General features: G+C 38.9%; 1 protein-coding gene across 4 annotated transcripts in view; it reads right to left on the reverse strand.

The window, feature by feature from the left end:
- col14a1a (collagen, type XIV, alpha 1a) overlaps positions 1 to 26782 on the reverse strand; it is a 150330-nt gene that overhangs the window by 59274 nt on the left and 64274 nt on the right. For all 4 annotated transcript variants that reach the window (XM_044359600.1, XM_044359599.1, XM_044359602.1 and 1 more), the window contains 7 exons: positions 25453 to 25569; positions 16131 to 16277; positions 14082 to 14156; positions 11073 to 11212; positions 8435 to 8558; positions 767 to 910; positions 172 to 336 (listed from right to left, as the gene is read on the reverse strand). In XM_044359600.1, coding sequence (XP_044215535.1) covers positions 172 to 336; positions 767 to 910; positions 8435 to 8558; positions 11073 to 11212; positions 14082 to 14156; positions 16131 to 16277; positions 25453 to 25569 — 912 coding nt within the window. The remainder of the gene's footprint in view (positions 1 to 171; positions 337 to 766; positions 911 to 8434; positions 8559 to 11072; positions 11213 to 14081; positions 14157 to 16130; positions 16278 to 25452; positions 25570 to 26782) is intronic.

Genomic DNA, 26782 nt, shown 5'->3' on the forward strand with positions numbered 1-26782 from the left:
TAAATTCCCAAACATCAAATAAATCTGTCTCTCTTCCTATGTCTCTCCACCAACAAGAGTCCTTTCTCAATCTTCTTTCTGGCTCTTTCACTCTGTCTGACTTTTCTGAACTCCTTTTCCTCCCTGTCTCTTACTGTATCTCTGTTTTAAACAAAAGGTGGTGTCACTCACTGGCAGTGGCAGCCTCGCAGACGAAGGTAATGAGCTGCTCTTCTATTTTCTTCACAGCGTCCAAATCATCCACAAAGAAGACGTGTCTATCACTGGGCTTACTGGCTATATTCACCAGTTCCCCGTAATCCGCATCCGCGAAGCCAATTGCAAAGATGATATAGCCTGGGAATGGGATTAAATAGGAAGATTCAACATGTTATGTTTAAAAGTCAATGTAAGTGATAATGTAGCCTAATTTAACAGATGGTTAGAGTTATGGGTTTCGCAGCAATGACTGAGCAGCAATAATTAAATGCCATTAAAATCCTTGTGTTAAAATAAACAAATAAAACATTAACATATTTAAAAACGTAAGGTTTGGGTTAGTGTAGATGATAAGGAGTGGGGGAATAGGATCTATCTTTAATTTCATCTCAGCTGCATATATGAATTACAAGAAAATATGAAAAAACAACACACACAACCCACCAATATCAACAAATTATATACTGTACATCAGCACAGTGTTAATACATTGTCAATTTAATATTTTTCAGCACTTACAGTAAACTGACAACAATGTTATTTCTTGTTTGGTCTGTAAAATACCAACCCTCCATCTGCATTTCTTTGGAGACTTTGTTGACATCATCTTGCGAGCGGCCATCAGTGAGGACAACCAGGACCTTGGGAACTCCACGTCTGGCTCCGGCCTCTGAAGTGAAAATGGACTCTTTCACATGTTTGATGGCTCGACCTGACGAAAGACAAACAGAAACCCACTTGATTAAGAACCATATCACTGTTTTATCATGTTTTAGTCCATTTACCTCTTTATACTTTAGCTGCCTCTTAGATGTTAGATCTTCCAAACAGTCAGGTCCCAAGAATTTGTTTACAACAGAATCAACTAATAGAGATCTAAATTAGGAAATTCATCGCAGTAAAAATGTCACTTAATTGTCAGTGCAAAAAATGATACAATACAAATCAATCTACACTTATGATTGTGTTGCCAACTATACAGTATATAACATTACATACACAAAAACACATATAACAAGCCAGAAAACTCACTGTGACGAATAAAAAATGTGATCTAATTCAAGCAAGTTTTAAATCAAAGCATGTCTATTTTTATGATGAAATTAATGGAAACCAGTGGCAAAACAAAAATAGCAATACAATGCTTGGGGGCACCATCATCAATTACATCAAATACAGTGGTGCTTGAAAGTTTGAATTTTCTCAATTTCTGCATACATATGACCTAAAACATGATCAGATTTTCACACAAGTCCTAAAACTAGACAAAGGGAACCCAATTAAACAAATGACAAAAACATTGAACTTGTTTATTTTTTTTGAGGAAATTTATCCAATCTTACATATCTGTGTGAGGCAAAAGTATGTGGACCCTTGCTTTCAATAACTGGTGTGACCCCCTTTTGCATCAATAACTTCAACTTAACGTTTCTGGTAACTGTTTATCAGCCCTGCACATCGTCCTCCTTACAAAACAGTCTCAACTCAGGGATGTTAATGGGCTTCTTTGCATGAACTGCCCACTTCAGGTCCTTCCACAGAATTTCTATAGAATTAAACTCAGGACTTTGACTCGGCCAATCCAAAACATTAACTTCTGCTCCAACCATTCTTTGATAGAACAATCGTGTTTAGGGTTGTTGTCTTGCTGCATGACCCACTTTCTGTTTAGCTTCAGTTCACAGACAGATACCTTGACATTTTCCTGTAGAATTTGCTGGTACAACTCAGAACTCATAGTTCATCAATGATTGCAAGCTGTCCTGGTTCAGAGGCAGGAAATCAGGCCCAAACCATGATACCATGTTTCACAGATGGGATAAGGTTCTTATGCTGGAATGCAACGCTTCTCATTCAGGCCAAAAAGTTCAATTTTGGTCTCATTTGTCCACAGAACATTTTTCCAAAAACCTTCTGGCTTATCCACGTGGTCTTAAGCAAAGCTTACTTTTTGGGGAGTAGTGGCTTTCTCCTTGCAACTCTGCCATGCACACTATTGATGTTCAATGTTTTCTTGATGATGGACTCATGAACACTGACTGTAGCCACTGCAAGAGAGGCCTTTAGTGTTCTTGATGTTTCCCTAGGGTCCCTTGTGACCTCTGAGACTATATACCTAGCTCTTGGTGTGATCTTTGCTGTTAGACCACTCCTGGGGAGGTTAACAATAGTGTTGGATGTCTTCTGTTTTTATACAATCTGCCTGACAGTCGACTGGTGGAGTCCAAGCTCTGGTTTTGTAACCTTTTCCAGCCAGGTGAGCATCAACAACTGTTCTTCTAAGGTCCTCAGAGATCTCCTTTGTTCGAGCCATGACACACTTCCACAAACCTGTGTTGTGAGGCTCAGACTTTGAAGGCCCATTTCTCTTCTTTTAATAAGGCAGACTCACACCTGATTGTCATCCCATTGATTGAAACACCTGACTCTAATTTCCCCTTCAAATGAATGAAAATCTTATCAAATGAAAATCTTATCACATTTTAGGTCATGTTTATGCAGAAATAGAACAAATTCTAAAGCGTTGCAAACTTTCAAGCAAAACCGCTAGTATGATCCTTTATTTAATATTTAGACCCTCTCCTCAGTATTTTCTGGTGCCATCTTCTCATGCGAGGCTTCACTTCTTAATTTCTGGTGCAACAAGTGAGGCTGGATAGCGAGAAATGCTTGACAGACCAATCTTATTGGCAGCACAGATGTCTTCATTAACAATCTAAAAAATGAATGAATGCTTGTGACCTTGGCTACAATTTTAATGTACTCACTAATTTAAGAACATGTATTATTTATTGTTCCACTGACATTAATAAAACACATCATTGAGTCCATAATTATTACCTGAAAATGAGTGACTTGAATGCCTCTGAAATCAGATTTAGGCCGAGTGTCCATTAGCATTTAGAATAAGTGAGAAAATAGACAATGTCCTATGTATTTAAATGAGACCTAAATGTTAAGAGATGAGACAAACTAAGATGGAAATGCAAAAATAACATGCAAGTCCCACAAAAAGTTAAAAGTTGATGAAGTTTAGACAGTGTGCGATTAACATCAGCTGCTTAATCAACTTAATCAGTCAATAAAATGTAAGACAGCTTCAAAAGGTTTCAAGACACGCCCACAACAAAATAACAAAAGTGGTTTCAACTACTTATCTGGGAATATAATACCTGTCATATTAGTATGATTGTGCTTTAAAGCCCTCAAAAATACCTGCATTTTTAAAAAACTGTTCAATCAGTTTATTAAGAAGGTGATTTTGCTAAATTATTTGCTCAATTATACTGTATTTTAATCATATTTCTATTGTTCTATGTGCCTCCAAACAGCTCTCTCCGTTGCACACAACAGATGTGAACTTTAGAAAACATGCATTTTGAACAGATGAAAGTGATAAATATTGTTGTTTTCAATGCCAAAAATATGGTACAAGGAAAAGTGACTTAAACTACTGGAGAAACTGACCAATCAGCAATGTGTCCTTCATGGCCTTGATTGAACAGTGAAGTATTAACACGCTTATTGGCCCTTTGGTGTTGCACACATGCAGTTCATTTCTATTTAATGCCAATTTTTGCATACTGTCCATCATGATTTGCATTAATAGTTCGTATAATTCATCTCCACATCTCCACCTGACCTTTTCATTAAATAGACGATCGCTGCCATTAATCCTTTTAACTCCTTCTGCTCTTACACTTTCTCTAATCTCACTTTTCGTGTGTTTTTAAGGATGCATCTAAGTTATGAAAAGAAATACTGAGTTTTAGGAAATTTTGCAACCAATGAAAACAAACAAAAAAAAAACAGATGAAGCCACAAATAGCCCAGAAGATAAATAAATAAATGGCTCTATTTGTGTATGGTGTGTTTGCCATATAAATCCCGCCAGTGTTTCCCAATTTCTAACCAAACCAAACCCTCAGACCACATCCCAGCCTCCTCCTCCCTTTTTTTCACCGAGCTGTCAGTGATGACAAATGATAGAGAGCTTGGCCTGTAAAGTGTTGTGCTGTCAGATATCTGCCAGTGATACATCTGTTTCTACACTGTCCTCTGATCACACTGGGCGAGAGTGGAATTACAGCAGCTAGCCAGGCATGAAGTGAGACACGGGACTGAGCAGAGGAGAAGGGAGATGAGAAGGAAGATGGGGGGTGGGTGGGTGGTGGAGGAAGGGCAAGGACAGGTAGGAGACACAGATGAAAAAGGTGATAGAAGGTAGAACTGAGGAAGAAGAAGAAGAAAGGAGGCAGGTGGGAAAGACAAGTGTAGTTCAAAAAGAGTAAAAAAAAACCGAACAGAAACAGAAACATGTCAGTGGATCTTAGACTAAGAAGCCCATAATTAATCAGTGATTCATCACTTTGTGTGTGTGAGGTAATCTATGTCAGTTTGGATTTGGCTCCTGTCTGGCAAAAGTTTACCAGTTTTCTCACTGTCATTGAAGAAAAGAAACTATGAGAGAAAACAAAAATAGATGAAATAATCGCGCGTGTTTTAGCCTCCAACGCCTTAGTGCATCTTAATCCTTTGTTCTTGCAGGAAGATATTTTTCCTCCCAGTGTTTTGTGGCTGCAGGTGAAGTCTGTATGTCTGGGAAGAGATTGTAATATTCTCTTTCAGGGTTATTATGAACTGCCATAAAATCCCCTAATCTTTGAAAAGTAAAAGTAAGTTCCTACAGTAAGTTAAAAAGGGTGATGTGAAAAAAAAATCTTTGCAATGCATTATTGAAAATATACAATGGATTTTGAATGGCTTTGACAGTCAGTGAAACACATTCATGGGCAATTCATACATTCATTCTTGAGCTCATAAAAGACTCATAAACCTTGAAGATTCAGTGAGGGTCTCACACAAACTGCATCACCACAGCTGAAGCAGGACTGGCTGCTTAAAGAAAATCATAGAATAAGGCCGATCTGACTAATCTAATGTGTGAATATGTTAACATAAAGTTAAGGATTAAAAGAAATACTACTTTACATTCTGCAAGTCCTCCACCTTAACAAACACTCACAACCACACACACACACACACACACACACACTCATACTGTATATACTGTACGGGGATAAAGAGTCTTACAGCAGCAGCTACATTAAATCAATCATTCACTGAGTCAGTCAGAGGCTCACTAATACCTTAATGAATAAATGCATAGTGAAAAGCCAAATCCCAGAATATCAGCTTCAACACACTGAATCCTCAACATGCTCTTCCCTCAAACTCTTGTAGGAGAGAGTACGGGGAAAAAAACAGACTGTAGAATCTTAAAAAAGACAGCGTTATTTACATACTGTTTTTAAAATGGGTGTAGATGATGAAGTTCATTACACTAATTGGCTCAAAAGGAGAATTTGTCCCTGTCCCTTCTCCTTAAGCTATAACTTCTAGAGCACATATTGCTCCAGAGGCTACTCTGTGGCCAGTTGTCAGAGATGGTGTGGTTAGTGGGAAGCTGGTAACCAGTGAAAATAAGCCTTTATTTTCAATATACATGAACTTTACTGTGGATTTATGTGTGTTTTTGAACATGTTTCAAAGTGCATTTTCAATGTGTTCGCTTGACCTGAGGGTTGTAGGATATGGAATATAAAGTTAGCTTGCCATTTACAGTAATAACATAAAAAAGGCATTAAAGCTGTGGGGTTTCTTGTTGGCTAGCGGTTGCTTCCACACAGATACAGCTGCCAAAGGCTAAAGGCTAAAGAGGCAGAAAGCTACAGTCTTTTATTTGAGGGCTTTGGAGGATTTAGACACAGTGAGGGGCTGGCAGTGGGGGGAGGGTAGTTTGGATTGGGAAGGTGAAAAAGCGTTTAGGGTTGTAATGCAAGCCTCAGTCCTGAAAGCCGCCTCTCAACAGACCAGAGGAGTACGATGTAAGTAAGGAGGTTTAGGCACAGTCTCCAGAACTGTATATCATAGTTTGTATAATTTAACAGTATAATATAAAAGTGTTACTTTATATTTAGTACCATGTTACCATTCAGAAAATAGTAAAGGAAAAATCAGGAAAATATCTTAATTATGAAAAAAACCTCATTGAATAGGACAGGAAAATAATCAATGAGGTATCACTGAAACAGCCCAAACTTATCAATAAATAATAACTATTTTCACATTTATTGTAATAAATATGAAAAAAAGATACACTTTCAAACAAAAAGGAACTCTTACATACACTAAAATATAAGTATATGGTATGGAAATAAGGACATGGTAAAGAATCAGCATTATGTTTCAGCCAAGAAGAAGATTAATTCTACGCTGAGGATAGTGTGCTGTGCGTGTATGTGTGTATGTGCCGGGGAGAGAGAGAAATTGTGAGTCTGTGAACATTTGCCTAACCTTGTGAGAGCTGGCTGCCTCATCCTTCTCTTTGTGTGGGGAAGATGAAATTTCATGGTTTATTTTCTGTTCTGCTGTAGTCCACATGCACACACACAGACGCACACAGTGCCTTGTCAGCTAAAACACCACCTGTTCCCACCTGTTAAACCATAAGAAAGTACAGTGGATAATGCACAGAAGACGGAATGATGTGAGAGAAAAGGGGTTACGGGAATAAAGGAATGGATGAAGAAGAACAGTACTGGGATAGAGCAAGATGAGGAAGTTGGAGATGAGAGAAAGTAGGGGCTGAAAAAACAAGGGACAAAAAGAAGAGGAAAAAAAGAAGAAAAAAGAAGAAAGGGCAAACAGAAAGAGAACAGAGGCAAGGAGGGGAGGACATTAGGGGGCTGACAACAGAGTAGAGGAGGAAAGAAAAGAAGCGAGAGGAGAAGTAGAAGGGTTAGGTAGGGATAAGTGGATAGAAAGAGAAGAAATGATGTGTGATCAGCCCTGGAGCTGATAGGTAAGCTCAAGGACACAATTTCTCTGAGCAGACACTGAGCCATGACCCAGACTTTAAGAGCGTTAAAGTGCTCTGAACAACCGGCATCACCTGCAAAGCCGCATTAATGCATTGAAGTTACTGACATTCACCTTGTGCTTACTAGCACAGCTGGATGCTTTCACATGAATGTTACAACAGATTCACAAACTGAAACTGCTTGTTATGTATTCTGGCCCTAAATGAAAGTCTTTCATCTCTGCAATGTGTGCTAGTTTTAACAAGTGTCCTGCAATTGAGGAAAAGTGGCATTTTCAAAGAGATATTGCAAAATTCACAAAACGCTTTCTACAAGATTGCTTGTCAAGATTTGTTGTGGTAAAGTGAGATTAAAAGTTTAATCTTGACCTTGGAAACAGCCAAACAATTTCACTACAAGGCCCATTACTAGCTGCTCTGGAGTTTTGCTTATCACTCCCTCCAGGAAATTGTGATTTTGTTATCGAGAAATTAAATGAAATGGCAAAATCAACAGACCGTTTTGGACCAGTTGTCGCATTTCGTATCGTAGTAACGTATGTCATCGCAGCGCACATTCAGGTGGAAGAGGTGACAAATCTCGCCTGCCAAAAAATGCTGCCATAGACCGGTGCAAAACAATTTCCAATTTTCACTTTGCATATGTAAAAATGGACACTTTGGAAATTAAACTATATGTTAATGGATTTATTTTAATGGCATTATTGACTGATTTTATTTGGTGCTAATGTTGATGGTGAAGTGTATTTAATAAAGGCTTATAAATGGAACTCAAGGACAATTTAAGGATATTTTCTTTTTTATATAACTTTGAGCTCATGGTTCTCATATTTAGAAAATAAATTAAAAAAAATAGCACTGAAATATAACTGTTTCTGTGATATGCATTATTTTCTTTTGCTTGCAATTTTTCCCAATTCCATGCAATTTTACCGCAAAAAGAACACATAAAACATTGCAAATTGTATCGTAATTTTTTAGAAAAGTTGCTGCAAAATCAAGCATTTTTTTTAGCCACAATAACAAAAAAAACTCACAATCAGCAAATGGACGTTGCCCAGTTGTCATGGAAAGTAGATGTTCAAATTTCCATTTTTTTTGAGCACTTTAAGGAAACTATCTTACCTAATCTTTTTTAGAGAAACTCCATCTGCTGAGGAAGATCATGTGATTCCGTTGAAAGTGCCAGGACAGCTGCTAATGGATCTTGTGGTGATATTGTTTTGTTAACTGGTTGTGTTAACTGGTTTTAGGCTGTGGTACTAACCTGATATCTGAATGTACCTTTCTCGTCTAACTATCACCACATGAATCCCACTAATACACTTTAACTGTTCCTCCCACTGTTCTGACCTGTCTTGGTGTTTCCTCCCTTATATCTGATCCTCTGAATAGCTTCCAGCAGCGCTTCCTTGTTTCCATGGGAACTCAGCTGGAATTCTGTCCGAGCATCGTCACTGAACTGAGCAATGGCCACCTGGAGATAGGAAGAGACAGACAGACAGACAGAAAGGTGAAAAAAGTTCAACTCAAATGATAAAAAGTTAAATTCACATTTCCCTGAACCGCTGCTGTTTCAGGCTTAATAAATTCTTCAATCATCATTTGCTCACACTCATGTCAGTCATACTACAACTGAAATGTGTTTCTATATTTGAGTGTGCAGGTCTGTTTAAGCTTCCTCCAAAGAAAAAAGCAAGAAGCCAAATTACTCCAAGTAGCCAATGTGGAATACTCTAATTGTTATGAAGCCAAATGACTGTGCTTTGGGTCCAAGAATCTAATATTTACCTCATTATCGCCTGCAATTTCTGCATTTATTCTGAACCGCACCAACAGTATAAAACAGATGCTGCCTTTGTTTGCTAAAGGAAATACTGTAATTATATATATAGATTCAGTGTGCTTTAATAATCCCACAAGGTGAATACTGTACAAATGTGAAAGCTAAATAGTAAATGACACACAAGAAATCAAAATATAATGTTTTCATTGTTTAACTTCTGAGGCATAACCAGTGATGTTACAGATAACACCTTTTTTCCTTGGTCAGTACTGGTGGTCTTAACGTTTTTCACACTGAGCATCTAAAGTAAACGTTCATGATGTGAAATAGGAATATTACAGCCTTATTTTATGCAAGACTGTAGGTGAAAATGCATTGAAATATATACATCCGAACTCCCAAATCGGAGCTATAATCAATCTAATTGCCTTACTCTAAGAGGGGCGAACAACTACCATTACCTCCAGACTGCTAATGGTGCTGTTGTTGGCTCAGGGAAGCCTACATTTACCAGCCAACTTTCTCTTTACTGTACAGCCAACTCTCTCACGTTACAGCCAGTGTTTTGCTCTTGGTAGTCTACTGCCAGAGGGTTATGGGGCACAGTGAGGGAGGCAAACTGCTTAACAGCAGACACTACACAAATGAAAGAAAAAGGTTTAGCAAGCACCTCTATGGTGTGACAAATTAACCAGCTGAGCTCTGCTGACATAGTGGAGGTTTTAGCAGGGACGGAGCGCAAAGACAATAAGGAGCTACTGCCCCAAGTCACAGCCTGGTATTACTATTGATGAACCTGATATATGAGAAACACTGAGGCAGTGGAGATGGTAACATTAACTGTGTCAACGTGATTCAAAGTATTACTCATGGTGGATTTTATACTAAGAATCAAGATAATAGTGTATTCAAGTATTAGTCTCAAACCCTTAAGGCAATGGTGCATGATCCACTTGATATTTGTTCCAACTTTTAATGCATCCAGACTTAAGTTATTAAGAGCACTATTATTGCCAGAAAAGTAATGTTTTCAGGCACAAAACAAAGTGGTAGCAAATGAGCAGAGCTGATCGAATGCTGCGCAGCAACAACAAAAAAAGTATTTCCAGAAAGTAAGAAATGACTCACTAGGGGGTGGTCATGCTGATTTCTCGGGGGATAGCCACAGAAAATTGGGTGAAATTCAGCTCCAAAGCATCCTTCCAGAATCAATTACTGCTAACAGCAGCAGCCCTCCTAAAATAGTAAATGAGCCAAACCCACATAGCTCCAAAGGACAAGGGGTACACTAAGATTATTCAAGATTCTGATTAGGGAAGATCAGTTTGGTTTGAGCAACACTCTTTTAGCATTTCCGAAGAACGCCCATTTCTGTCTGTATTTTAGCAAAGATCTACTGAATGAAAACCTAGTTTTTAGTTTTTAGGATTTGAAACGTTTGCGCAGTAGTATGAGATGAAATGGTTTGCAGTTTATGGAGGACAGTGGGTTGTTTTATATAAGTTTACTGTTTGTTTGAAAGTGTTTCGTGCATTGCAAGTCAGCAAGTTTGTAAAGTATTGCATTCCCTTGCAGATCCTGCGTGGGTTTGTAATCTTTCTCTTTCGGGATATAATCCCACAAAAATTTGAAAATAAAATATATTGTATAATCTGAGCCACAGATTACACAATGATATGTAATTTTTTTATTTCATCATTATTATGGTTTTCAGTGTGGCTAATTTTGGCGAGATCCCCAGCATCTGTTTTACATTCTGTTTCCCATGAGCATGCATTTCTCAGAAGAAAAATGCTATAACAAAGAAAATAAATGACAAAGAGAGCGAACAAAAATTAAAAGCCTACAGCACATTTGTATTTCTGTTGGTTAACTTATATCGTAGTGCTGTATAAATGGGCATGTACAGTAATTTTCACTAGACTCAGACATTTAGACTAGACACAAGAATCACTGGCGGTCATAAATGTGAATACCAGCACTCCAGGAAGACTCACTGTAACATTTTTCAGACCTAGATAGTCATGACTGCAAGACATTTTTAATTCAGAAATCTTTCCCCCAAGTAATAGAGCATTTGGGAAAATGGAGAAAAAGTTACATTACACAAGTAAAACTTACTAATTATCTTCTTCCTCTGAGGCCCAACATTCAGTCTGAGGTGAACTGAAGCGCTGTAGGTGAGGGTGTGGTCACATAACTCACCTGGGTGCCGTCTGGTCCAATCAGATCCAATGATCCCATAGTGCTATAGAGGAAACGTGTAATCTTCATGAAGTTGTCGTCTCCGATGGACCAGGAGCCATCGACCAGGAATGCCAGGTCAGCCTTGGCCTCCTTACACACTACACAGAATGACAGACAGACAGATTTGTCTCTGCATTTAAAAAAGCAATCTCATACAGAATGAAGGTCAGTGGAGGACAAAGCACAAGTTAAATGTTAAGGGGCTGCCTCATATACTCAGAGTATGAATAATATATGCATAGTATGAAGCACTGCAAATATATATACCGTATATCCCCTGGAACAGGATAAATATGTAAAGACTGGCTCTACAGATCAATTAGCACGCTGTGGAGTTTAAAGGTTTAGTGCACACAAGTCAGAGTTTCAAATTATTTTTTTCTGAAAAATATGCCACTACATATCCAATTGAGTATTTTTTTTTCCTTCTGTCAGCTGCTCATTCACATTCCTGGTCAAGCAGTGACTTTTCCTTCTGCTTTTATCCTTCTCAATGACTCCCAGTAGCCTTATATTTGCTGCTGTAAAGTTGTTTTGTGGTTTTAATAACATTTCAAACTCCAATTCTTCGCTAAATTTCAAACCCTGTTCATAACCATGTCAGCTCCCATAAAAGCCCAGAAAATCCTTAACTGTATTTACACTGTTTATAAGGGAAAATGGCTGAAAGAAGAGAAGAGAAGAAAATTTGACAAAAATATACTCTGAAGGTGTTATTATTTTTCTTAAAAGAACCGACCTATTATTGTACAGTTTTTACAGTGGAAGGTCTCATGCTTGTCAGAAATGTCAAGTTAAAGGTCAGCTGCAGAATCTTTTGATTACAAGGTTTTATTTGGCTGAAAGCCATGATGAGACTTATTTATTCTCTCCTCTACCTGTTAATATCTGTCTCGATCACGCTCTCCTCTGTCTATCATTCTCTCTGTCTCTGCTTTTATACCGGATGTCTTTTTCTTATGTCTTTCTGGCTGTAGCTACCTTTGTGCCTGTCTCTCCGTTTGTCTCTCTTTCTGTCCACTCCCATCTGCATGCTCTCTTTTTATCTTGCCCATCACTTTGTTTGACACTTTTCCTCTTGTTTTTGCTGTTTCTCTCTCACTTACAGACACACTTTACTCTCTTTTTTCTTTATGGCTCTGTCCTGAGTAAAGGTTGCCTGTCATTACAGACAGAGGCAATGGTCTGACAAAGGTCAGAAACTTAGACAGAAATGCTTACAGACGGGCTCAGCGGGTGTGTCAGATCATGTCTGTGGAGTTTGTGTTGCAGGTCAACCTTTTACCTGAGCCCATCAGACGGGAACAGAGGAGGAGGATCGTCTGGGTAAGTGGTGGAGGGTTGGACTATGAACCTGTACCCCTTTGTTCCTAATCTTCCAAGGCTTGTCAGGCCATCTACAGTGAGAATATTTGCCTGTCTTGTCTCATGAGTAATTTTCTTGTTCTTGTTTAAATTGCAATTAATTGAGGTTTTCCATTAAGTTGCTATGAAAAAGGAAAAGGAGAGGCTGTCTCACATTGAAATTGGCAACCTCAGAAGTTTTTACTAATGCAACGTTTCAACCTGTATGGTCTTTGTCAGGCCAACATTCATGCGAGGCTGTACATACAGACAGCTTCTCCTACAGTTAGGACATCACATATATAATAAGCCCCCCTATAAATTGTTATGCACAGAGAAAACGCACAATGTAGCCCATGAAGGACATGTAAAATGTGTATTACATGTCCCTCACGGACAGCTTCTCCTTTTGCTTTGCTGCTTTTTAGTGAGTAAATGATGTAATTAACATTAGTATTTCATTGCTGTTAACAAGTTCTTAAGATTATTTTATAGCTTATTATAGTTTTAGAATTACTAGCCAGCATGAACATACTGTAGTTACTAACGGGTTAAACCTGCAATGTCAGCTGGTGCCCATATTGTGGTTGGTAGTTGGAGGATTTTGGGACTAAGCAGAAACTGTACTGAAGCTGGGTGGCAGTGATCAGGTTAGGTCTGCCTTAAAAAGATAATAAACCAGGATAAGAGTAGAATTTGTTTGTTTTGGCGTTGGCTGCAGCCCACAGTGGCCTGTGTGTGGCTCACACAATAAATTAATTGTGGAATAAAGTGCGTACATGTCTCAGCGACTTCCTGTGTGAGACACTGAAGTGTTTTTTGACTTTTCCTCTTTGCTTACTATTAAGTTACGATCACTGATTTGGTTAGAGTGCCCCCAGATTTCCTTCCAGGTCACTGCTGATTGTTTGGAAACTGAACATAGTTTGCAGTTGTGTACAGAGTGCTGTACATAGTAACATAACAAACTTACTCTAATTGCTAGATTATTTTTTCTTTTCTGCTCTCAAAAGCAGGAAAGAGCAGCATGAATTACGTTGCCAAGAGTGGTGGTGATCACTGTTTTAAATTTCAGCACGACTAATTTGTATACTTTGGTTACATTTTTTCCTAATCAAAATCATTTCATTTTAGGTTTCTGCCAATACAGTCCCTGATCCAATTTCACAAACTCTTGAAGTGGATTCAAGTTTGTAAATGCAACAACTGAATAGCTCTGCACAAAAAATAGGCTTTTTTGTTTATTTATGTTTTATTTTAACAAAATATCAGAGTAAAGAAACTAGAAATATCATATATTTCAGATTTACAGATACTGTATACAATATACATCCAAAAACCAACATGAGCAACCAAAATTGGTTAAAATATCATTTAAATCACAAATCAACTTAAAGTGTTGACTTTTTGGGCTCACTTTTGCTGACCTCATGCAAGTATCTGTTGCAACAAGTTACTAACTTATAATGCTTTTCATCAAATGATACATCATTTTGGTGTCAAGTTACTGCAGTTACCATGAGAAGTAATCAGAGCGCTATAAAGATGACCTGAAACATTAGAGAAGAATAATATATGAATGAATGTGTGTGTGTTTGTGTTTGTGTTTAGCTGCTTGCTCACCTTCTTTAGCGGGCGGGATGGTGGGAGGGGGCTCTGTGGGAGGGGGTTCAGTTGGAGCCTGAGTGGGTGCGGGCACTGGACACACACACACACACACACACACACACACACACAGGGAAACAAGATAAGGTCATCGATCATCATGGCAGTGACAAGGGGCACCATCATTATGTTTATCTGCCGACCACACACACACACACAGTCAATAAGCTGTCAATGAGAGACAGCAGTAGCTTGTTCCTATTAAGCTGAAAGTTTCCTAATCCTCTCCCTGCCACCGACAGTCGGGTTCTAGACATTTACAGGAGAAAGATTTCTAGTGCAATCTGTATTTACAACCTATAGGTACATGAGCAATCCAGCTGCTGTGTTTTGTTGTATCTATCTTTGTCTCCATCACTGAGCAGTCACACAGCAGTCAGATTACATCTTTCTGCTTTCTTTCTATACAACTATCCTCCGTTCCTTCTATAAGTTGGGGACAGCAAAAGTATTTTCATCAGTCTGGTATCTGTCTGACCAGAGGCTGTTTTTTAGAGTTAAAAAACAGCCTCAGGTTGAGGTATGCCTCAGTGCCAAGCCAATTACTTTGCAGAAAGCAATAGGTTCTGTCAAACCAGAGCACAGTGAGTAAATCATGTTGGAAACATCAGCGACTGCCCACAGAAGGAGCACATATGAAATTAGATACAATGTTCTCAACAGAATGTTTCTTCAGCTTCCAAAGTAACTTTTTGGGGACAAAACTAATAATTTGTAAATGTGTTTGAATCCGTCATGAACTTTTCTGTTTAGTGGTACATTGTAGCAGAGAACCACCTCATTACAGTTGTTGACGTACTTCCTCTGTCTACTGTTTCATGTCTTTATTGTTTCTTTGTCCATGTATCTGTGGATAGTGTTTGAAAGTAAGTAAATACAAGCAACATACGTGCTTTATTTACTATTTACATTACATGCTACTTAATTATTGTACTTTTTACTCCACTACATCTGAGTGACAGCTATAGTTACTTTGCAGGATGTGAACATCTTATAAAATGTTGTACTGTTACAGAATAAACTACTCAATACTATATCAAGTAGTTAAAATTAGCTCCATCTCAACCAGCTTCATCATTAAACTTTAATGTTAATGCATTTAATAACGACCCTTCAATATAATACCTTCATCATAATTTCAAACTCTGAAAGGAGCCATTCTGCATTAGAGCTGCAACGATTAGTGGCTGGAATGATGAGTCAATTGACAGATAATTAGTTGTCAACTATTTTGATGATCAAATAATCATTTTGAGTCCATTTTTAAGAGAAAATGCTGAAATTCTCTGCTTCCAGCTTCTTAAATGTGAATTTTTTCAGGTGTCTTCATAATGGTAAACTGATTATTGGTGGGTTATGAACTGTTGGTCAGGTCAAGGCAAAACTTTTTTAGTTGCATCTTGGGCTTTGGATGACAGTTTAATCGATAATGAAAATCGTTAGTTGCAGCCCGATTCTGCACAATGAGCACATCTATCTATCTATCAATCAATCAATCAATCAATCAATCAATCTATCTATCTATCTATCTATCTATCTATCTATCTATCTATCTATCTATCTATCTATCTATCTATCTATCTATCTATCTATCTATCTATCTAAACTCATCAACTGACCAATGAATTGCAACAGCAGCCTTAATCTTCACAGACAGAGAGAGAGAGAGAGAGAGAGAGACCCAAGTAAAGAATGCTGAAGGTAGAAGAGACAGTGTTGGACAGATGTTAGACAGATGTAGAACGTGTCTACAGGAAGGGGCGGATGGAGAAAAAGACACTTAAGGACAGATGGAAATTATAATTGGAGAAAACGAAGAAAGGGGTGAAAATTGAGAGAAAAGCAGATAAAGGTTTCAGTGAGACTTAACTTCCTTAAAAATGTTGATGAAAAGTTGAAAATGCAACTCAAAGATGTTCCACTTAACTGTTTTGTCCTGAGTGCAGAGGCATAGATGAGAACATAATCATGAATATATACACAATATAGAAAACATTTGAAACATACGTGTCATGTCAGTGATGGAGACAGCAGGGCCCTCCATTTCCTGCATCTGGGTGTGAACGCTGATCTGGTATTGGCTGCTGGGAGTGAGGTCATAGAAGCACTGTCGGGAAGCCCCACCTCCTAGGCTCACTTCCTGCCTCTGGCTATCTGCACGTAAACAACAAAACAAATTACTCAAGAGTAAAAATGTTCCAGTGATCGTCCTGGAGCTCCTGTTTCAAATTAACTTTCTTTGCAGAGCCCACTTTCACTTTTTCAGCTAGTTTCTGAATCACATTCGAGCATGGGAGGAGATTAGTATAATCACATTCTTTCAGAGTTGCATAATAAGCAGCTTTACTGGAGAAGTCAGTGGAAAAGTGCCTTGCTCAAGGGTACATTAAGGCTAAGACTCACTACTCTGCACAGACAGACTCAGCTCATATGGGGATTCAGACTCATCTTGCCTCCAGAGAGGCTATCTGCAACACGTAAAAATAACAAAAACTTAATAAAAGTAGCAATAATATTACTACTTTATTTTGTAATAACAGAAGGTAGGATTTAGACACCTTGGTGAAGTTGCATCTTTGGTTGATCCCCAGATTTTCACAGAGAACCAGGTTCAAATCAATTGTGATACATCAATCTCATCAAATCTCTGTCAATTTTATCACAGCTTAGAGTGTCATTAAAAACAAAAACTAGTGACAAACTAGTGAAAAAAGGTGACAAACTGCAAAATGTGCAGTTCTACTCATCTATAGCACCAAAAGAAACAAAAGGTAATTAGATGGTTCTGAAATTAAAAAGACAGTAGGAAAACAATATTATATCCACAGAAAAAGGAAATGAATCACATTATTGATTTCTTTCCTTTTCTCAATTTCCTCTGGATTTCACACTGCAAACACTTTCACTTTAGTGTTTATTCTGGAAAGCTGTAGAGGGAAAGCATCATATATAACAGAGAAAAAGACTGAATGACAATTTATGTTGGCAGGCAAAAAGAATGGAAACTGGAAACACACATACACACGCACGCACACACTAATAGCTGTCATTTTTCAGTTTCATTAGTCTAATTCTATTTCTTAATGTGTCTCTCATCTCGGAGACTGACAAATTAGCTCCTCCTCCACACAGGAAACAGTCATAGATAATAAAATTTCGGGAAACAGCTGTCACTGAGAGGCTTCACTTTTCCATCTGAGAAGGTGTTTAAGCAGCTGGTTGGCTCTGCGTGGATTAAACCAAATCTCTGAACTCCGGCTAGAGTATCCAGCCACTGCTCAGATGGAAGGGAGGGAGAGACAGAGATTAATACAAAGGAGAGGAAAGGAAGTGAAAAATCTTCCTCTTACTTTTTTGCTGCTTTTCTCTGACATTAAAAGGTGTAAACACGTCACTTACTGTGCATATTTCCTTCGAATAGAACTGGTTTTATTTATGTCTCAAATCTGTACATTTACCAGCCAGCACTTCAGCTTCCGATGTATTTTCATTACTACAAATCCATATTAAAACAGAACTACCATCTGATTTAGGCTTTCTCACACAGGACACTCTGATTTGCCAAAGAGGTGCAACTAATAATGTTAAAGATGGCTGCATTTCATTTAGGTGCGCCGCTGTCATTGTTCATGCTGCCTCACTAGTGGAACAGAGTCATGGTTGACATTATTAGTCACACCTGTGTTTTCCCTGCTGTGACAAGTCAAAATGTCCTTTTATATCTTGCTTAATGTACAGCTTAGTTTACACAGTCTAATAGAAGCAAAAAACCCATTAAATTAAGAATGTCATTGAATAATATTAATGGATTAAATTATATATATTCGTGCAATATTTTTTAGGTTAAGGTCAATAGTTTTTTAAACTTTCATATCTTCTTTAAAACCCATAAATCTGGTGATTAAAATCATACTGTATTCTTCAAGTGTGTGGAGTTTTTATCAAAACAAGTGCATTTATAAGATTACTTATACTTATTATTTTTCAATAACATATCTATGACTTTTATAACATAGACTAGAGCCTGATGAATGCATTAATAATCTTAATTTTAATGAAACACTTCTACTGTAGTAAAGTAGCTCTTTAGATGGCCTATAGTCAGTTATTTTCACAGTGGTTTGTATCACATTGACGTCCAATTATGCAACAAATTAAACGTGATAAATTAATTCTTCCTTAATTCTGATGCTACAGGGTATTCTAACTTCTATTCAGACTGACACATTATTGAGTGCATTGTATGACGTTTCATTATGCGGCAGAAAAAGTAGAGAAAACCATCTTTTTACCCTGTGTGTTTTTTTTCCAGAGCTCTCTGTGATATGATCCCCTACAGCACCCACAGAGTAGTCTCACTGGAATTAATGAGGAAGGCCACATTTTTTGTCCACAGAGCTACCAGTGTGAAAGTCCCCGTCCTTAAAATGTTAATGCAAGTGCTACAGGATTTAAAATCAATTGAAAGCAGTAGACTTTCACCGTGTATTGTCATGTACCCATACCCATTATCCTCTCAGAGGTATTGTAAGTGAAAACACATCAGAGCTGCATCTGGTTCTGCTTCCTATGTGACCTTTTGACAGATACTGACATTTAAAAAATAAACTCAGACAAAGGTTTTCCCACTAAATAATAGATAAATAATCAAAAGAATAAGACAAAATCTAGTGTTAACAGGTTCATGCTTGCACCAAGTAAAACCTTACCTTGTTAGGGATGTCCAGAAATCTATATAACTATATGTAGTTGGTTGCATAATGCAAACAAACACACACAAACAAATAACTTCTCTTCTGAATAGCTCTTCTCTTCTCTATCTGAAAAGTACTGAGAATGCTGTCAACAGTTTCAACAGTGTTTTTTACTGTAGGTTTTATATGAACCTCTGCTGCACAATCAATTGCCCTCTGAGGACAAATAAAAATAAAACTTGAACTTGAAGTTGTTCAATATTAGTAGACCAGCTCCAAAACAGTCTCTTGTCAGTAGAACAGATTCTACAAAGGCTTTGTAAAGGTTTTTATGTTTTAGACACTCGGTGAAAAAGGACAAAATATAAAAGTGATGAAACTGACTGACTTTTTTTCTTTCAGTGATTGATTTGATTAAAATTGATTTTTTTATTAGAGCTCCTTCTACCTTCCCTTATTCTTTTCTTCTTCTGCCCCCCTTTTTACATTTATTAACTGAGTGAGCCGTCCTAAACAGCCTCTAAAGGTCATACTCTTTGTCTTTATTCATTTTATTCCTGACGAAATGACATGAGAAATTCTCAAAGCAGTTTTCTCCCGTGTTGTTTATTGGTGAGAAATCATGTGCATATCATACCTCTCTGCCTTTCTGCAAAGACAGAGATTGGAATGAGTAAATATCCTTCACAATGTAAATCAATGCCTTGTGAAAATGATAGAAATATATAACACTTTTTTTCTCAGATGCTCATATCACTATGAATCCAGATGACTGTGAAAGGTATACTATACATATAACTAATACACATAACACATGACACACAGATATGTATCACACACACACACACACACACACACACACACACACACACACACACACAAACACACACAAGTCCTGAGTCCTCAGCTGTCATGTCTTTGTATTAATAATAAATGGAAGAGATGTTTTCATGAGGAGAGACAATAAATCTGTAAGGAATTCTAACAAAGTCAAAAGTGTGACCTGGGTGATGCAAGCAACCTGATAAAGAGACCTGGCACCCAGCAGTCGTCTCCTTTTCATCTTCTCACCTAACCGTGCAGGTCATGTATGTCATTAGGATTAGCTAGCATCAGCGCCAGTTGAGGCTGGTCCATAGAGGCAGAGGACGTTGATCCTCCTTTTTTTTGAGAGGCAAAAAGGAATCGAAATATAAAAAAGAATATTTGGTTGAAATAAACCATTACAAATCTCAGTATTATTTATAAAGTATTTTTTCTCTGTTCTTTGGAAAAAATCCATTACTGAAATTCTGTTTAAAATGTTTCAACAACAACACCTGCAGGGCAGGAGGAGAAAGGGCAGTGTGTGAAGTGGAGGGGGGAGACAGAGGAGGACGGGTGCCTGCTGTCCTCCGCAGGGCGGGATCTCTTACATTGGACTTAATGTATTTCTTTTTTTTTTCATGCTAATCTGTGATTGGCCATGATACGTAAAATGACGCTCCAAGGGAGGCTGTCCTCCCTTACCAATCAACAACCAGAATGCAATATTGACATCAAGTTGGTCCAATGATAGTTTCCAGATTTCATCTTCAATTCTCTCCACTGTAAGGCAGAGTAGCAGTAGATAGCTCCTTGCATTAGTCAATGCAACAGCTGGCTTGTTGTAGCAGCCTGAAGGACTCTTTATACATCCATGGAAGGACTGTTAAAGACTGTTGTTAAGCTAATGGGAGAAATTATCGGCGCAGCAGCAGCAGGACGCTGCCGGGAGGCTGGAGAGAGAAGCAACCGGAGAAACAACCAGGAAAGTTAGCTTGTTTGTCATTGTTGCTAATGATATCAGACTGGTTAAGCAGCAGCCATAAAGTTCTGTTAACTAACAAACAAGATGACCAACAGTCACAAATGGACGTTATGACATGAATACTTCATCTCCATGAAAGAAAGAAGAAGACATCAGATAACGTCAGATACAGCTTCTCTCTCTCTGTCTCTTTGGTTGCTAATTTAATTTCTGATGGTTAAATGTCTCTGTGGCTGTTGTGTGAATTTATCTCCTTAACAAGAATGCAGCAGAGATCATATAATGTGTTGTGGGTAACGTTAGTTTGCTTGTTGCAGTTACAGTGAGCTGTCTGGACTCACTCATTGTTTTTAATTGAGTGGTTGTTCAGTCACCTGTTGATGTGTGATTAGTGAATGAGTGCAGGAGGTCTGGCTGCTTGCCTCTGACAGTTTCTTTAGTTCGTTTTTAAGCTGAGTCGTATATTGAGTAATAAGCTTAAAGTAATTAGAATAAGTGTAATAGTGTTAACTAGTGGTGTAACAGATTGTAGTTGATCCGTGATCCATACGGATCGCCCCCCACAGTTCGGCAGGCATATGAACTGTGGATTAATTGCAAAGTTTAATGTCTCATTTAAGGCAAAGTAAACAAACTGCTGTAAGTACAAGTCATGGACAGACAGCATGTCGCTAACGTTAACAGGGATTTTGAAGAGCAACGATCAATCCAGCATCTAACGGGTCCGATGTGACATTTGAGTTATGTTTACCTGCTGTTTAATGTGCTGCAGCTGAGCAGCTAATTAGCATCTAGCTGCTAACTGACGTTAGCGGTGAATGTTTGTTATCATCAAGCTTTGATGATGCGGACAGAGGCTGTTTCATTCACTGTTTAAAAGAGGAAGGTTTCATGCCTCATGTTGCAATAACTGAGCATTGAATATTTTATATATTTTATTTTATTTTATTTTATTTAAACATTGGACATCTTAAATGTTGTTTTCATTTAAGACCATAGGCAAAAGTTCCTTGCTGTTTCTGGCTGTAAATGTGTTACAGAATAAATAGAAAACAAAGTTTTATTTGTCACCCCCCTTTTTTCCGCTGATCCTAATAATGATCTGATCCGTGACTCAAATCCGTGATATGTTCTGAACCGTGAGTTTTGTGTTCATGTTAACACCCCAAGTCAGCTTTGTAGACTATATTTTGTATGTCGTGCACATAGATCAGAGTGTGTAAGTCATGTATTTGATACATGCATTAATACTTTCTGATGTGAACCAACACTTTTAGATCTGTGAATGTTTTTAGTGTTCAATCTTTCTTGTATTCAGCACTGATCTGAACCTGTATCACATCATAAGCTTTGTGCTACTTTATATATTTCTGTATACTAAGAAAATATATAGGAAACACATGTAAATCATGTGATATGTTGTCTGTTTTTGATGAGATCATAAATTTGTTGTCGCAATAGAACAGTACTATAAGTTTGAATTTCACTTTGTTGGTAAAAAGACACATTTGATCCACTCCATGGCTAAAATGATCACTTCTTTGTTTAGAGACAATATGTATATGCTAAATGTCTTTAAAGAAGCAGCCTTTTCACCACTCAAGCAAATTGTTTTATTGGCAAATAAAATTGTCCCCCACCCCTCCGATTTCATCAGGTGGGACAATGATATAGTTTAATGCGTCATGTTGGTTTTCCTCCTGTCCTCCCCAATTTTTTGAGTCACCAGCCGCCACTGATGAGCGTTCACCACCTATGTCAATACCCTCATAACCCATCGGTTGGAGCTATGTGTTGATCACCCAGAGGCTGCATAGCCAGTGCTCATTTCTGCCGGGAGTTTCACCAAACCCCGAGTCGTCAGACTTTTCCAGGTAGGTAGCTACATTTATTTTCCTGGTGGGTGTGTCTTACTAACTTACCCGCTTAGCTTAACACGCTAATAGTTTAGCGCCTCCGCTTATTGCGGGTGATTTACTATTGTACACTTCTCTGATACTTGTGGTTTTAATACTTATCTGACCTGTCTCGCTGGGGTGTTTTCACCTTATTACAACAACTGTGTCAACATTTGGGAAACCATAGTGGAGAGTGTTTTTTTTTGCTCCTTGACTTATCACTTGTTTACAGTGATTACGTGTAATTACCCCTACCAGAGTGACTCGTGTGAATTACCTGTGGCACTAGTGGAGTTTGGAGTTTGTAGCTGCACACTTCTCGCTCATCCTACATCGCTAGCCTTATAGAGGTACAGGTGATGGTTTCATTGGATTTGTAGCTGAGTGCTTCCTGTTTTACTGCTACAACGCTGACCCTACGGTGTTTAATGTTAAAGTGCTGGTTTAACTGGATTTGTAGCTGAGTGTTTCTTGCTCTACTGCTACATCAGTAGCCTTATGGTGTTATAGGTGGCTACACGTGCGGAGGTGCGCTAACCTTGGCAATGTCTGTGTGGGGTAGGAACGGGCTTGTTCCCTCCGTTAGATCATCTTATCCCTTGGGCTACACCCCTTGCTGGTTTGTGACAGAAACTCTGTGCTGAAGCCGATCATGCTCTCCGTTTGTGACTCCTGCTTGGTCCCTCTCAGTCCAGAAGATGGTTATGACAGATGTTTCATCATGTCTTGGCATCGAACACCTTGGCAGGCACTGACAGACAATGCTTGCATTAATTGCAGCTGTATGCTGTTTGCCAGGTTTGACAGTGGCGTTGCTGAGGCTGGCTTGCCTCCTTCAGCCTGCACTCAGCCCCCCTTCTGGTTCTAAACATCACAGGCACACACAGGGTGACGCCTCCAACGCTAAGAAACAGAACTGTGATGAACCTTTGGCTCATCACACTTCTGGACACATTAGCCTCTGAGTTTGCTCAGATTAACACCCTTGTTCTTAATTTACAGCCTGGTGGCCCCTCCACTGATGCTGTCACTGCTGTTTCGGAGCCACCACCCCAGGCCTGTGATAGGAGTGATGGCCTAGCTACTTCACTCTCTCTTGCCAGTCGGCATGATGAGGATGCACTTTCTGTTGCAGCTTCAAGGAACCATTTTACGAATCAGGAAGTGGGAGAACAGGAGGAACAGGAGAGGGAGTGCCCCCTCCCCTTGGTGATAGGCTCTCACAGGTCAAGAGCAGACTACTTGCAAGATGCTAAGGCTGGTCTTTCAACAGTTAAGCAAGCCATTTAATTGGCCATCTCATGGCTTGATCTGGATGCTGCCCCTGTAAAGGTTGCTCCCTCTCCCTCTTGCCTTTTTCAAGCTCTCACTCTCACCTTTTTCAAGTGTCCCCCATAACCATCTGCCTTCAAAGTTCCACTCTCTGCACCAGACATTGATGAACTGTCCATGCCCGCATTGTAGAATCACTGACGACCTCCTTACTAAGAGCTGAGATATAGCAGTTCACATGGGGTGTATTGGAAACTCTCTTTCGTGCCTTGTTCTGGCTCTATTGCAGACTCTCCAGAGTGCCAGAGTTGATGCCTCGACACAGCCTAAGGGATGCTTTGTTCCAGGCGTTCACTTTCATGACCAGAGAGCTCAGAAAACTGATTTCCACTTTGACCTTGGCCTGCAACCAAGTGTGGTTTGCCCAGTCCCTCTTGTCAGAGTGGTGCAGGAAGACATTGTGCATGCTGCCTGTCTTTCCAGGCCAGATGTTTGGGCCTGCAGCCCAACAGGCCTTGGAGCGTAGTGCGCAAATGAATAAAGTCAGGCAATAGTTTGCTGACTTACACTGGGCACCTTTGTCTAAACCAAGACATCCTGGCACCCTTCACCCTTTTGGACACCAAGGAATAGGGCACCCAGACACGGAGCTCCTACCAACTGACCCCCCAAGCCGCTCAAGAGGCATGGGAGTCTGACTCCCAGAGTCCAGGCGAAAGCCATTAGGGCTCCTTTCATTGCACCCCTTGCAGATCTGGGTCAGCGTTTTGGGCGCTGACCCCAAGAGGCACCACAGAAGGATAGTAAGTCTCCAGCAAGTACCTTCAGCCTCTAGCACCCTGGCAGGGCCGACATCATTCTGTTTGTTTCAGAAACATTGACACATTGTCCACTGTGGTTCTCTTTCTCAGAACCAATCAGTCCATTGGGGCAGGACATGCTGGCACACCGCTGGCCGGACTGCTTCCTGTATGCCTTCCCTCCACTTTCACTTCTCATGCTGACTCTTCACTCAGAGTCTTGACGAGAAGATTCTGTGGGAGAAGATTGCTGGGTGCCAGATCCCTTTATCAGATTGTTTGCATCACCCAGGTCACACGTGTGACTTTTATAGTATTACAGTATGTCTCAACCTTCTGCACCATCATGTGATGCATATCAAGGTATTACAAACTATCCCTGGTCGTCATCCAGAATTCATAGAATCTTAGTTACTTCCGTAACTCTCGATTTATTGACTGAATCGTATTCCAGTCACTTAGCTGGCAAATACCTTGTTTCTCACAAGGTGGAACGGTGAAACATGTTGGGATGACTGAAAGTGCACACTGAAATGTTGATGAGAACAGCTGTCAACTGTGTGTCTGTGCATGTGTTCTAGGACTACTGCTTGTAACCCGAAGCTCTGTCTGAAGGAAACTTCTGTCTGAAGATTTTTTGTGTTTTTTTTAAACTGCATTTAAAATGTGTGATCCAGGCCACATTTCAGAAAGTTGATGTTGCACTTAATTTGAATTTGGTACTGAAAAGTCAATCAAGTTAGAGTTTGGTGTGAGCCACTTGTCTCAAACAAAAAGTAAAACTAATAAAAAGCACTGAACCAAATAATGAACTAACTTTCACCACTTTTAACAACAGAGATGGCAGAACGTACATGCTCATTAAAATGTACTTACTCAGTGTAGACTGTATGGAGACTCTGTATAATGTAGCATGTAGAAGAGGCTGCCATTGGACACACATGCTATTGTGATGCACCTGGTAGGTTGACAAGCCAGAGACACCTAGGAACACTAGAGAGAGAAAGAGATGGACAGAAAAATGACAAAGAGTCAAGAAAAGTCTCATTGATCACACATCGAGCTGGTGACGGAACTTATCTTTTCACTACATATAGCATTAAAATAAATGCAAAATATTTCGAAATACACATGAAGATTGTACAATCATGTATTTTATTTGAGTATATTTCATACATTCAATGAAGAAAAACATGAAAGCAGAACATCTTCCGTCTAGCCCAAAACTATGTTAATTTATGCTACTTTGCATTTTATGCATGGTGCTTTTAGGTGTCTCTTATTTGAACTGGGATGAATTTAGCAGAGGTATATCATTAAGTAAACTCTTGACATAAATTTAGTCAGTTGGTTATTTGGGGAGTATATGCATATGATACATTATTGAGTGTTAAGTGACACAATAGTGTAAAATGTAATCCATTATCCATAATCCAGACAGCATTAGGACTGGAGTTTGGTTAAGGTTACATTTTTGACTACACGGTCATTATGATGCATCAAATAGTCAAGTGGCACTGAACTTGAACTTTCGTCTGAAATGATAGCTGAAAGAAAAACATTTAACGTACTATCCACTTAAAGTGGGAATGATGGAAATCCAGGCACAGTTGGGTAGATTTTTGAACAACGCATAAAGTACAAAATTAGTGAGGCTTAATGTTTAACTGTCTTGTGGAGAAACAATGAGACACGATGCAGCAAAATGCAAAACACCATGAGCAATTTAAGTAGCTAAAGCTTGTTTGGTAGTGAGATTCTAGTGTACTGGAAGCAAGTAAATCTCAGAGGAGCTACTCTGTCTCTATTTTCCTTTCTCTCTCTCTCTCGTTCCTTCCCCCCTTGTTAACAGATTTTGCTGATGGTATAAAATAAGCTTGGCTCTTGCGCAAGTAAATGGCTATTTTATGCTGGGACCATATGGCAGGTGCCTTATTTTAAATACTAGTGAATAATGCATATGACAACCCATCATTCCTTTCAATAATATGCAAAGACAAACAAACTCACTCTCATACACTCAGAGAAGCAACATGTACAGTAGCATGCACAGAAGTACATGTCATACATACATATATGAACATATGCGAGCATGTGTATAAGCACATGTGAATGCACATAATGTAGGGACATATAAGTTAAGACTGCTGGGCTGGCAGTTTACTCCCAACAGAATGATTTTGGCATATTCACAGAGGCAAAATGG

Source organism: Thunnus albacares, chromosome 8 (genome assembly GCF_914725855.1).
Source record: "Thunnus albacares chromosome 8, fThuAlb1.1, whole genome shotgun sequence".
Lineage (NCBI taxonomy): Eukaryota > Metazoa > Chordata > Actinopteri > Scombriformes > Scombridae > Thunnus > Thunnus albacares.